The 12,158-nt window shown below is 42.2% G+C and overlaps 1 protein-coding gene across 1 annotated transcript; it reads right to left on the bottom strand.

Moving 5' to 3' along the window:
* Positions 1–419: 419 nt before the first annotated feature.
* Positions 420–11,169, bottom strand: tsr1 (TSR1 ribosome maturation factor). Its single transcript, XM_034866620.1, has 15 exons — positions 10,922–11,169; positions 9,793–9,896; positions 9,475–9,703; positions 8,275–8,409; positions 7,691–8,142; positions 6,913–7,057; positions 6,177–6,364; positions 2,790–3,010; positions 2,475–2,634; positions 2,272–2,382; positions 2,038–2,170; positions 1,302–1,418; positions 1,007–1,147; positions 819–893; positions 420–730 (listed from the first exon to the last, which is right to left on the bottom strand). Exons 1-15 carry the CDS (start codon positions 11,034–11,036, stop codon positions 552–554), a joined length of 2,505 nt encoding a protein of 834 aa, XP_034722511.1. The 5' UTR covers positions 11,037–11,169; the 3' UTR covers positions 420–551.
* Between the last annotated feature and the right edge of the window lie 989 nt (positions 11,170–12,158).

Raw genomic sequence — 12,158 nt, 5'->3', positions numbered from 1 at the left:
CTTTTTCCATCATTAGTTTTTCAGATAATAATGTATGTAATGAGTATAATGATAATGCCCCAGTTAGTGCATTTTAGTGTAGCGGCAGGCTTTAACCCACATCTGCATGACTTCAAAGAATGGCCAGCGTAATGGGCTTTATACATGGCAAATGTAAAAACCTATTATTGACCTGTCGGTTGCTCTGGTAACAGCCCTCGATTAATCATAAAGTAGTCAACACGCAGCCATTTTTTTCAGTGGCAGTCACTCATTCTTGGCCCATTTTAAACAAAGTTGAAAGTTGCTCAACAAAGTAGTGGAGAAGCTTCATGAATACTGATTTATCACTGCCATCTAGTGGCCCAAACGCACTCAGCTGCAAATTAGAGGCTTCATAGCAAAATGGAACAAGATGACAACAAATACCATGGAGATACTTTGAATGTAAAGTTTTTTTAATACACATTACACTTTTTGAAAAGGTTATGTGATCACACTAACAGGGTAGACTGTAGAGTATTTCTCTTCTGTTAATACGTGTCCTGTGTCTTTCTTGTGTTGTCCCTCCCCTATTCCATGTCCAAGTCGTCCATCTCCACAGTTGGCTCTCTCTTGACCCAGGGTAAAGACAGCGGCACGTAGGGGTCATATGTCCAGCGCGGATACGCTCTCTTGTACAAATTCATCAGGACGGTGTCTTGCGAGCGCATCTGATTATCAAATACACACTTCATGTGGCCATGTGTCCCTGGAAAGATAAAACAAGCCAGCCAGAATTATACAGATATTGCTTCAAGAAGCTTCTGACACCTAATTCCATTTTTTAAATGTCTCACCTAAAGCCTCCTTGATGTGGCCTCTCCGACCCCACTTTGTCCGCAGCTCCACTGGCTTGAACCACATGATATCATCTGTCACAGAAGGAAACAAAAGAATGGTGAGTCATGAAGCTTAAAGCCACAGAGACGTCCAACGTTATGTAATATTCTGTAGTCATAGTAGTGAAAGTGAGCGTCCCCCTTACCCCTGTTAAAGAACATGTAACGGACAACCGCAGAGCGCCGGTTAATTTTGAACGGGTGTCCGCTCAGTACAATCCTCTTCAGCACAACACGCCGAGGGTCACAGCTGAGCAGACTTCCTGTAGCCACCAGGTCCTGGATGCCTAGAAAGACACAGAAACAAAAACACAATACCAGTGCAGGGTTAGCTAAAGTGGATAATTGAATAAAACTGACAACGGAATAGATAGAAGGCAGCCAGACCAAATGACAAATGAAATCAAACTGTTGTCAAGTATTCACAGTTTTTCATCTCACCATCATTCCTTTGTTTGAAGAGCAGGACTCCCGCAGGGGGGAAGGTAATCGGAGCGTACACAGACACCACGGTGGGGGCATCTGGCCTGAGGAAGCGCTCCATCTTATGCTTGTCAGCTAGAGAAGAGCAGAGCCGAGTTCAGCGCTCAATAATTCATTTACGACCGGTTAGACAGCAGCTAAATCCGTTTTTAGACCACCTGTTTCTACAGTCATTCTGCTAATGCATTTTTCAATAGAAGCAACAGCAAATTGACAATGCTACTGAACAACAAATAACTGATTTAGCAGAATGATACGGTCCTAGAACCATCAAATCACTGTACCCACTGCCTCCTAAGTGACAGTATCCTGCTAAATTCCTAGAAAACCAAAATTGTGTTCAACATCCCCAGCTTTTTGGGGATTTGGTGTGTTATCAAAGTGGCAATTATCACAAGTAAATGTCAAAGTCAGACTTCAAACAAACTTCATTTCAGTGTTTTTGCATAATTGGTGGGTTTTGGTGAAATGAATCCTTGATGGTTGTTTAAATGGATACCGTTCATTGTTGCATCAGTTCCATTGAAAATAAATGACTTAGGTACAAAATCTTACGGTTATGTTGTTAAAGATGGTTTGAGGGGGTCATGTATGTCTCTCAGTTGTTCTAATGCATGTATTTCATTAAAATGAGATTACGGTTAAAATAGGAGTATGCTTAGGGTCATGTTTGCTCAGTTAAAAGCTGTTCTACCTGAAGTGTGCTGAGAGAAGATAGGAGATGCCCTGAACCGCCGAAATCCACAGTGGAACACCAGCTCCTCTTTAGATTTGATTGGCTCTGTATTGCTGGGGTGTCTCCTCACCAAGAGGTGCATCACTGACATCTGTGCACGGAGGAAAGAAGGATGAGGTCAGAAAAGTCAATGACAATTATGCTGTCCTGTCAGTGTGACTTTGTGTCAAATGGACAGTTGTGAATTCAGACCTTCTGTTCATGGGGCAGGAGAGACACCATCATGAGAGGTCTGCCTGACTGGACACTCTCCATCACAGAAAAAGGCACATTAATGATGTGCAGCGTAACATACCAGCCCACCTGAAACAGGAGGGACAGCAGAGTCAGTGAAGCTGCAGATCTAAGACTGAACAAAGTGCATTTTCAAAGACTGACACTTTTTTTTTTTTTACCATGGCGCCTTCATCCTCAGCTGCAGCCTCTGCTAGGACGCGGCGGCGAGTGCGTTCAAAGCTCTGGAACTGGAAGATGCGAGAGTAGTTGAGGGGCAAGTTCTCCATGGGGTCCCAGGGCGAGGCGCGGAAACTTTTTAGGCCTCTGTAGCGCTGGAACCTAGACAGAGGACGGCAACAGAATGAAATGTGGCAATGATCAAATTGTACAAAGAAAATTATATCGGAAAATGGTTTTCATTTCAACCTAAAAATCACAAATAACACTTTCATTTGTTTCTTTTCATCATCCTACACAAACGTAGCAGAACTGACCTGATCCTAGCTGCTATGTCGAGGGGTGTGTCCACCTCATCAGGAAACATTTCATTGGCTCGAGCCTCACGGTAGCGTTTTAGGCCTTCCACTTCTGCAGCCTCATCAATGTGCTCGTCATAGCGCAGATCTGCACCAGTTCGCTCTGTGGAGCACAACTCTTCAACCTCCTCATCTTCCTCTTCTTCTTCTTCTTCTGAGACACAGCCTGAACCTGGCTCCTGAGCACAGCATACAGTACAATGTGCTTCAATATGCAAAAAGCTTCCCTCTCCCCTTATGAGACTATAAGCTTATCACTTTGTAACATTGTTTGAACCAAAAGGATCACAGGAGTCTGCCTCTTGACTAGAGACAGCATGCTTGTAACCTCCGCTCCCCCCTTTGGGGTGGAGGAAGACATCTCAAAACCTGGATCATAAACACTAAAGTATTTGCATCAGCAGATACTACTAGAAACAAAATCTCCTTTTTTGTAAAGTGGATTTTTACTTAGGGGTGGGAATCACCAGATGCCTCCCGATAAAATATCATCACGATACTCATGCCACAATACGATATTATGGCAATTTTAAACATATTGCAATATTCGGCGTTGTATTGCAATTTATTATCTTTTTTCCAACTTCAAATTTTTCCCAATTTCAAATGAGGTCCTCAAAAGGAAACTTTGTCAACATCTAAAAAGAAACACTTCTCGGTTTGTTCATATCACTTCAATTTTATTGCTGCAAAAATGGGACAAACTGACTAACACATATATAATAAAAGATCTATACTTGGCGCCTGTGTATCGATACAGTAATGCCAATGAAAATATTGCGATACTATACTGTATCGATTTTTCTTTTCCCACCCCTGCTTTGACTTCACCAGCACTGCTAGTGGCTGCCACTGTTCAATCTATGAGCTATTACCTGAAAAGTGCTAAGTGTTCAACTCTTTTGAACATACAATACCAAACCATGACATACGTAGATGAACAGGTTTCTATGCTATTATCGTGCAGTTCTGTATACCAGTAATACTGTTGTTGCACTCCGCTTATGTTATTTGTTTACATTTGCAACTTCTTTTCTAATTCATCGAGGCAGCTTTTTGCCTCCCCATCCGCTAAATTGCAGTCTCAATATTTTATGACCAGACGCACTTGTTAGGAATACAAGAGCAGTCAAAGAGATCTAAGTATAGAAAGTGTATTATAGCCAAACATAAACAAGGCCGACCCAGCCACAATACAAAGTGTTTTGAGTCTATGTGCGAGTGTGATAAGGAGTTGCCAGAAGTCTAACTATCAACTATGGGAACCCCCCTGGTTTGCATATATTTAAAAGTTTGCGCTGGTCCAAGTGTGTCTACAAACGACCGTCTATAGTGTTTCCAGACATTATCTCGGACATTATCTAGGAATTCCAACTTCCGTGGGCTATAAATTAGTTGGAGTATATGAATCATCAAAGAGGACATGCTTTAAAGTGCTCCCTCAACTGGCAAAAACAGGCAGAGCCAGACACATGAGGGGAAAGCACTCTGCATGGGGGCCGATTCACCGCCTTTCCAACATCCCTGCTGCAAGAATAATAAATCATTATCATTTGAAGTACCCTTTTCCCTATTGTTACCTTCTCATAAATACGTATTCCTGTGTGTTAACGTTGACATCAAACACATGCTAATAACAATCACAGATCGTAGTGAACGCGTTGCAAAGGGAGAGTTCCTCCGACTTCTTTTCAAGCAGAGCTGGAAATAAATAAATGGTCGACCCTCCCTTCGTCCAGACAGGAAGTTCTGTTCACAGGACAGGAAGACAGGACGCTTCTCTCGGGACTCCTGCTCCAAACACTATTGTTGTGGTGAGCAGCCTGGCACTACAGGCCAGAGACAGACACTGAGAAAACAAACAGTGGCTCTCAGTTACGAGGTGCACTGACCGCGGGTCACGTATGCACCGCTCTCGGCCCTTCTGATTCATAGCTTCTCCACGCATTACTGTCCTCATCAGCCTCCATTAGATTATGTTGTCGGACTGCAGCCGCACAGTTGCTATGACAACAAGAGGCAGCTGAACAAACTAACCCTCTTGTGTATTTGTATACATTGAGAAACAAATTGAGAAAAAAAATTAATAAATACTTGAGTAATGTTTTTATCTGTATTTTCTAATTATATAAAATATAATGCTGAATATTTTGTTAACTCCAGCTTCTACAAGGTGAGGGTTTGAGCATTCTCTCTAACTCATATAATTATAAACTAAATTCCTGTTGTTGTTTTGTAAACCTTTTTAGAGAAAATCGCCAATCGAATAAAGTAGTGGACATTTGTCCTTATTTTTGTCTTTACATTTATGCAACATGGCATCATGATTTCGCGTAAATATACATGCCAACGTCCTTAAGCCAGGTGGCTTGATATCTGTATGCATTTTGGCTGTAGATAGATGGATAGATAGATGGATGGATAGATATTTATTTATTAAAATGGGAAATGATGTCTTCCAGCAGCTAAATATCTGTCACACAGCACAGAATATAAATATAAATGAAATACTAGGATACAATATACATGAAATAATACAATAAAATAGAACAAAGATTTAATATATACAAGTTGGGAATACAAAAATGTGCAACTAGATCAACCTATTGTGCAAGTTGCACTTAGTGCAGTATTGTGATGTCTAAGTATATAGCGGGCGTAAACATGCACGCCACTTAGCGTGTTGTCGCCACTTTCCGCCTTATCGCCAGAAGAACGTAATATCGCGAGAAGAAAGCTACAGTTGGGTTTAGGAAACGTAACCTGGGGGACACGATCCCCGGGCTCGTGGGTGAAAGTCCTGTGTTTACCCATTCACCATCCTGACCAACCTCCCTACGCAGATACTACTTGCTACGGCATGAATTCACACGCCATCGCATGGTAATGTGAGTCAGCGGAAGCCAAACGACGCTGATATACACGGTAAAAAGCGGGTGTGCGTCTTTAAACACGCCAAAAACAGCACACGAGATGGCATGTCATACATACGCCATTTTCGTGGCCAGGTTGGATCAGTGGTAGAGCGGGCGCACATGCACAGAGAGGTTTATGCCTGGACGCAGAGGTCCAGGGTTAGAATACGACCTGTGATAATTTCCTGTACGTCTCCCCGCTTTCTCACCTAAATAATCATTAAAAAAAAAAAACATTTTCCTTTTGAATTACCAACAAACAATAAAGAAAGAAATGGACTATAAAATGATTAATAATCGTGACTAAGCTTCCTTTCCATCAACCTTTCTGGTTTGAGTCCGTTCAGGGACATTTGTTGCATCTCTCCTTCATTCTCTTCACTCTCTGTGATAAAGTTAAAATGCTCCCAAAAAAAACCTCAATGCGTACCTGAGACATATTGTCCTCATCTCCTCCATCCATGGCCTCGTCCAACATGTCGTCATCGTCATCATCTTCTTCGCTGCTTTCCTCGTCTATCTCTCCGTTCACCTCCTCGTCTTCATCAACAATCCACGAGGCCTGGTAGTCTGATGTTCCTTTGGGGACCTTCATCACACGTTTTGTCTTCCTGGCCTCTAAAAACCAGAGAGAAACATTTTGAGTCCTGTATCCTTGGCGGTCACATTTTTAATCAAGAAAGGCATTTTAGTACACAGAAATTATTACATTTTATTATAATTATATTAAGTTGTGTAGGTACAAAATGAAGGCAAACTAAATTAGAGCCCAACCGATAAAGGATTTTTAAGGCTGATCCAGTTTCAGTATGCTTTAAGCCAACTGAAGGGGACATGACAACCATGTTCAAGTTTGTTCAGTAAATCCCGGGTCGTGTTAATCTATCAAATCTTTTGTGCAAACATCTATTACACTGTATATAGGATCATGTCAGAGCATGGTGTAATACAAAACTGTTATAAAAAGGAAAATGTGGCAAACCATCATCATTTTTTACAAAGTTTCCTTGTGACTTCTCTCACAGTGATAGTTTGGAGCAGATCCTAGTACATGATTGCTCCAAAAAACAAAACTGGTTGCTCTGACACACATGAGGCCTCAACCCTGAACTTGTCCTCATTTTACCATCTTAAGATGCTACTATGTATACGTTCTGTTTCTGCACCTTCAGCTTCCAGAAGCTCGGTTTCTGTTGGCCACGTCTGCTCTCCATCCATGGGGTCCACCTCCGCCTCTGCCTGCAGACTCTCCCTGCAGGATGGCTCTGCTTTCATGAGCACCCTCACTGGAGCCTCAGCTTCAAATCCATCCTGTGGGGAAAAACACAGATGACTGAGGTAAATGTGAAATGTTATCAGTGAACCAACTGCACAGAAAATCCAAAACATGTTAAAATGTATACATTATTAATGTATACTTTATTAATCCCGCAAGGGTAAATTACAATTTACACTCTGTTGTTACAACACACAGGCTAGAATTACACATACATGCTCAGTACCTATACATGCACAAAATGGAGAGATGGCAGGAAAGGCGCCCTAGCAGTTGGGGGTTCGGTCCTTGCTCAGGAACACCTTGGCAGTGCCTAGGAGATGAACCGGCATCTTTCCAGCTACCAGTCCACCACCATACATACAAAAGTAGACTTGTCCATCCAAGGACCATGCCAGTGTTTCAAGCCCACTTACTATCACTCACATTGTGTGACGTTTACATTATTTTTATGAACAGCAGAGAGTTTGGCATTCTTGAATTGCTTGAAAGTATCTTGCCCGCTTAGGTAATGTTTTATAATCAATATGACTGCTTTAATTGTTAGTTTATATTATTGCAGCACAGTAAGAAAATGCACATTTGTGTGCACTCCATTATTATGCAACAGAAACATGACATTGACAAATGGGGTGATTCGCTGGGATGCCTCAAGTCTCTTCACCTACCAGCATATCGACGTCTCCCTTGCCAGGCTTTGTTGGTCTGGCTGTTGCTAAGTTGAGGGGCAGAGGGTCTGATGGAGCATCTATCTGACTGAGCTGAAAGTCTCCATGTCCACTGATGTGCACCAGTCTGTCAACTTGTAGAGGGCGGCCACGGACGTACCCAGAGACACAGAGGGTGCCCAGGCCAGTGGGGCCGCCGGCTGTCCCCTCAGCAGGGCTGTTGGGCGTGAAGGTGACTTGCTGAGCAACAAGATGGGAACGTCTGGAGCGGAAACCGAGCTTCCTCTGCCTCTGGGTGCCCAAGTGTCGGAGAAGCAGAGTGGCATCCTGCTCCGAATCAAGAGGGAAGAGACGGGCTTCAGGGAAACGGATCTCTGTGATCTTTGACAGAGCTCTCCTGGACTCAACCTTCTTCTTCACAGGAATATCAGACAAACCCTGACACACCAGCGCTACATGGGTGAATTAAAGACAGAGAGATGAGCAATTAGAAAACGTACACCATAAAAATCTGACATTAAGCATAAAACCTGCTGCCCAGTGCCACTGCTAGAGAAGCTGCAGCAGTGTGTTCAGGTACCCACCATGGCTGGGGAGGCCCTGGGCAAAGAGGCCAGAGAGACAGTAGTCTCCATAGCTGTCCCAACCTGCAGTCGAGTCCAACACAAACACAAGGCTATCTGCAATCTTTGCCACATCCAGCAGGGAGTGTATGTCAGCTGTCGAAAGAAACCATATGAGAAGCTTCAGAATGGGAAAACATAATGCTCATAACAAAACACATATAAGATCAATAGCATATAAGATTTTCATTTAAATAGTTTAATTGTATCAATGCCAACAAACCAGACTTTACCTTTAGTATTGTTTTTTTTAGTATGTGTTATTTTGTAATTATATTTGATTGATTACATTCATTACATACAGTTTGCAACTGCATTTAAAAGGACGAGTGGGTAGGATTTGGTGACATCTAGCGGTATGGTTGCAGATTGCAGCCACTGAATACCCCAACCTTCCCTACCAAGCTTCTGGCAGAGCCTCTTACCGTCAGGTAACGTTAAAACACAAAAGGCACTCTCTAGAGCCAGTGCTGGGTTAGTCTGTTCTGAGTTACTGTAAAATCATGGTGGTACAACATGGCGGGTTCCAAGGAAGAGGACCCGCTCCCTATGTAGATATTAAGGGCTCATTTTAAGCTACCGAAAATACAACACATCTTAGTTTCTAGTTATTTAAACAATAAATATTAATGATAATAATATTATGTTACATCCATCTTTGCCTGCTTATCCGGTGTTGGGTCGCGGGGGCAGCAGCTCCAGCAGGGGACCCCAAACTTCCTTCCCTGAGCCACATTAAGCAGCTCCAACTGGGGGATCCCGAGGAGTTCCCAGGCCAGGTTAGAGATATAATTCCTCCACCTTGTCCTGGGTCTTCCCCGGGGCCTCCTCCCAGCTGGGACGTGCCTGGACCACCTCCCTAAGGAGGCGCCCAGGAGACATCCTTACCAGATGCCCGAACCACCTCAACTGGCTCCTTTTGACGTGAAGGAGCCGCGGCTCTTCTCCCAATTCCTCTCAGATGACTGTTCTTCTCACCCTATCTAAGGGAGACGGGAGATGGCCCCCCCTCCTGAGAAAAACCCATTTCGGCCGCTTGTATTCCATGTCTGCCAATAGACCCCCCCTCAATCCTACACACTGGTCCTTGAACTCAAATCAATACCAGTTGAATTTTTTATTTGGAAAAGCAACAACTGTTCAATATCACTCAATACTTACCCGTGCTGTGGCTTAGGAAGATGAACCTTTGTTTAAAACGAGGCAGAAGCAGCCCAAAACTGTCAATGACACCACTGATGCACCGCTCCTGATGCACGACACCCCCAGTACCCTCGCCACGTAGCAGTTTGGTAACAGCACCGGCATCGACTCCAGCATGGAGGGACACCACAGCGACCAAATGAGGAGGACCATCCCGGCTGCCTAGACGTCGCTTTTCTGTCAGGACCTAAAAAGACGAGACACATGGAAACTCTGCAGCACAAATCAGGAATTCTAAGTAGACTTGTCTTTGTGTGAAATAAGAATTGAAAATACCATGTCTTTTTTATTCCTGCGTAGCTGGCTGGCTTTGTGTCTTCTGTCCATCCTCTTCTGCTCTTTCCTCTGTTTTTTGGTAAGGGCTGTCACCGAAACTCTCCCTGAGAGTCAGGTCAACACAGGGATTAATTACCATGTTGTGCAAGATCCAAGTAAAAGGGTAAATGTAAATGTGTAGGAGCACCCTTTCAAAGGCTGATTTGGATGCGTTGTAGAGCAACCCTCATTGTAGTTGCACTGTATGAAAAACAAAGTGCAAAAGAATTCCTGAACTGTTCAGAGTACAAACAAAGTACAAGCTTGCGGCTTAGAAGAGATCTTCTAGTACAATTTATTGTAAACCAATGCTAAAAACATGCCATGTACAGTGGCTTGTATACGTTTACACACCCATGCAAAGGTTGATTAAAAAGAGGAATAAAATTGGGGATGTTTTTCAAAAAAAAATATTGAAATTTGAAATTGATCTTAATGCCTTAATCCAAAAAAAAAATCAGAAAAATCCAACCAACAAAGAGATAGGCATGGGGAACTTTCCATATGACATCGCTTAATGCAAATCAAACCAGCTATTAAGCTAACTGAAATAACACCATGCTAATCTCTAGGTATGGTGAAGGGTATGTGATGATATGGTGGGGTTATAGTCTATGTCCAAAATATAACACGATATCTAGTCTCATATCTCGATATCAACATAATATCGATATATTGCCCAGCTCTGGTCTACAATGATGCAATTGTAATTTAATTTTGTGTACATGCATGTAGGTATAAAACTCTCCATTGAACATACTGGAATAAAATAAAAGACGTGCACATTAGCTCAGGTTAACCGGATGACAACTGCTTCTTCTCCCCTGAGGAGCACTGATTGGTCCCCCGTGCTATAAAAGGTCATGGGTCAACTGGCAAAAAAACAGCAGTTTAGTTAGCAACGTCAAGCAAGGCGCTGCATACGGTCGGGCGTTTTATAGATGGTTTTACACATAACGTTAGCCCATTTTCTACTGAACGCCACCCCAAAATCCCCTAGAAACTCTACACGTGCGTTTGCAGAGCCGTGGCCATAGCTACAAGCTAACAGCGGCTGTTGGGGAACACTTTATAACTAAACGCGCCTTACCTTTGTTTTCTCTCTCAATTTCACCTTTCGTCCGGTGCTTGCCATGTTTGTGGCCTTTATTTTTCTGTTTATATATGCCGGGCCTGTGGCCCTGTTTTTCCTCATTCGCAGCCATTTTCACACCATGTGGGAAAGTATCTTCTTCAACTGTGTATGGAAAGTATCAGGCAATCTGCTTCCGTACTCGCAACGACGTCATGACAGAGGGGCGTGTCTTTAGGCTCTCTGGAGAGGGGTTTCTTCAAAATAAAAGCATCAACTCACGAGCATGTGAACGTTATTTCCACAAAAATAAGGTAAATGTTGTGTTGTCCTCCTGTCAAAACGTAAAATCACACTTTTTTTGTTTGTTACTTTTGTTGTTTTCAACCGTTTAAGAAATTAGGAATTATTTATACTAAAATTAAAGGTATGTATGTTGATCAAGGATGTTGATGGACAATCACAGACTGGAAAATGTCAACTTTTACTCAATACTATTTCAAAACCACTTCATTTTTTTGAAATTGAATGAGAAAAAATGAATGAAAGTACAGATTTGTACTTGCCAAAGCAAGAGCGTTGCCAGAGCGTTGTGTGGAATCCGTCTTGGTATTTTGGGTAATTACAATTGGGTAGTTAAAAAAAACATAGGAAAACAGGTCAATTTGACCCGAGGACAACATGAGGGTTAAGATATTCAGCTCACACAATCAGGATGGAGCGATGTAATGATGGCGACCAACGTTGCAAACTGCATGCAAAAGCTACTAACACACCTTTTTTGGAGCATATACAGCCAACAAATGAAATAGCTTCACGTGGCATTTAATGCAGTGTTTACAATTTTTATGTATAAACATATGTGTCAATAACTGCTAAAAAAACAACAGTTTAATCATAATTAGACATAACTGAGCCTACACCAAGTGCCAAGGTAGTCCTGTTGTTTTTGGAAATATTGGAACAAATTGCAACAGAAATGTTGTCCTTGTATTTATTGTATTGTTTTTATTCTGATATGGACCTTTACGTCTGAAATACAGTTACATTCAATTGAATTTGCATAAATGAATATTGCAATTATATTGCTATATTTACTACATAAGCACAAAGTCTTTTATAGCCTAATATAGTCTATATGAGCTACTACAGCTATTCTACAGAAAGTGCTGCTAAAGCTTCAGAAAGACACATTCATAGCAAAGTTACTATGACGGTAAGACATTTTTTTTCTTGTTATACAAATTTGAATAAA

Source organism: Etheostoma cragini, chromosome 3 (assembly GCF_013103735.1).
Source record: "Etheostoma cragini isolate CJK2018 chromosome 3, CSU_Ecrag_1.0, whole genome shotgun sequence".
NCBI classification, from domain to species: Eukaryota; Metazoa; Chordata; class Actinopteri; order Perciformes; family Percidae; genus Etheostoma; species Etheostoma cragini.
The sequence above is the reverse complement of the archived record's forward strand: the minus strand, read 5'-3'. Positions and strand labels throughout refer to the sequence as shown.

Bases quoted from the DNA above. Each gene is read 5' to 3' on its own strand.
- tsr1 (XM_034866620.1), bottom strand. From the start codon at position 11,036: ATGGCTGCGAATGAGGAAAAACAGGGCCACAGGCCCGGCATATATAAA. The intron at 3,011-6,176 runs GTACGCATTGAG...TGCTGTGCTCAG, and splicing joins ATGAGGACAATATGTCTCAG to GAGCCAGGTTCAGGCTGTGT. The intron at 1,419-2,037 runs GTAGAACAGCTT...GCTCTTCTCTAG, and splicing joins CTTCTCTCAGCACACTTCAG to CTGACAAGCATAAGATGGAG.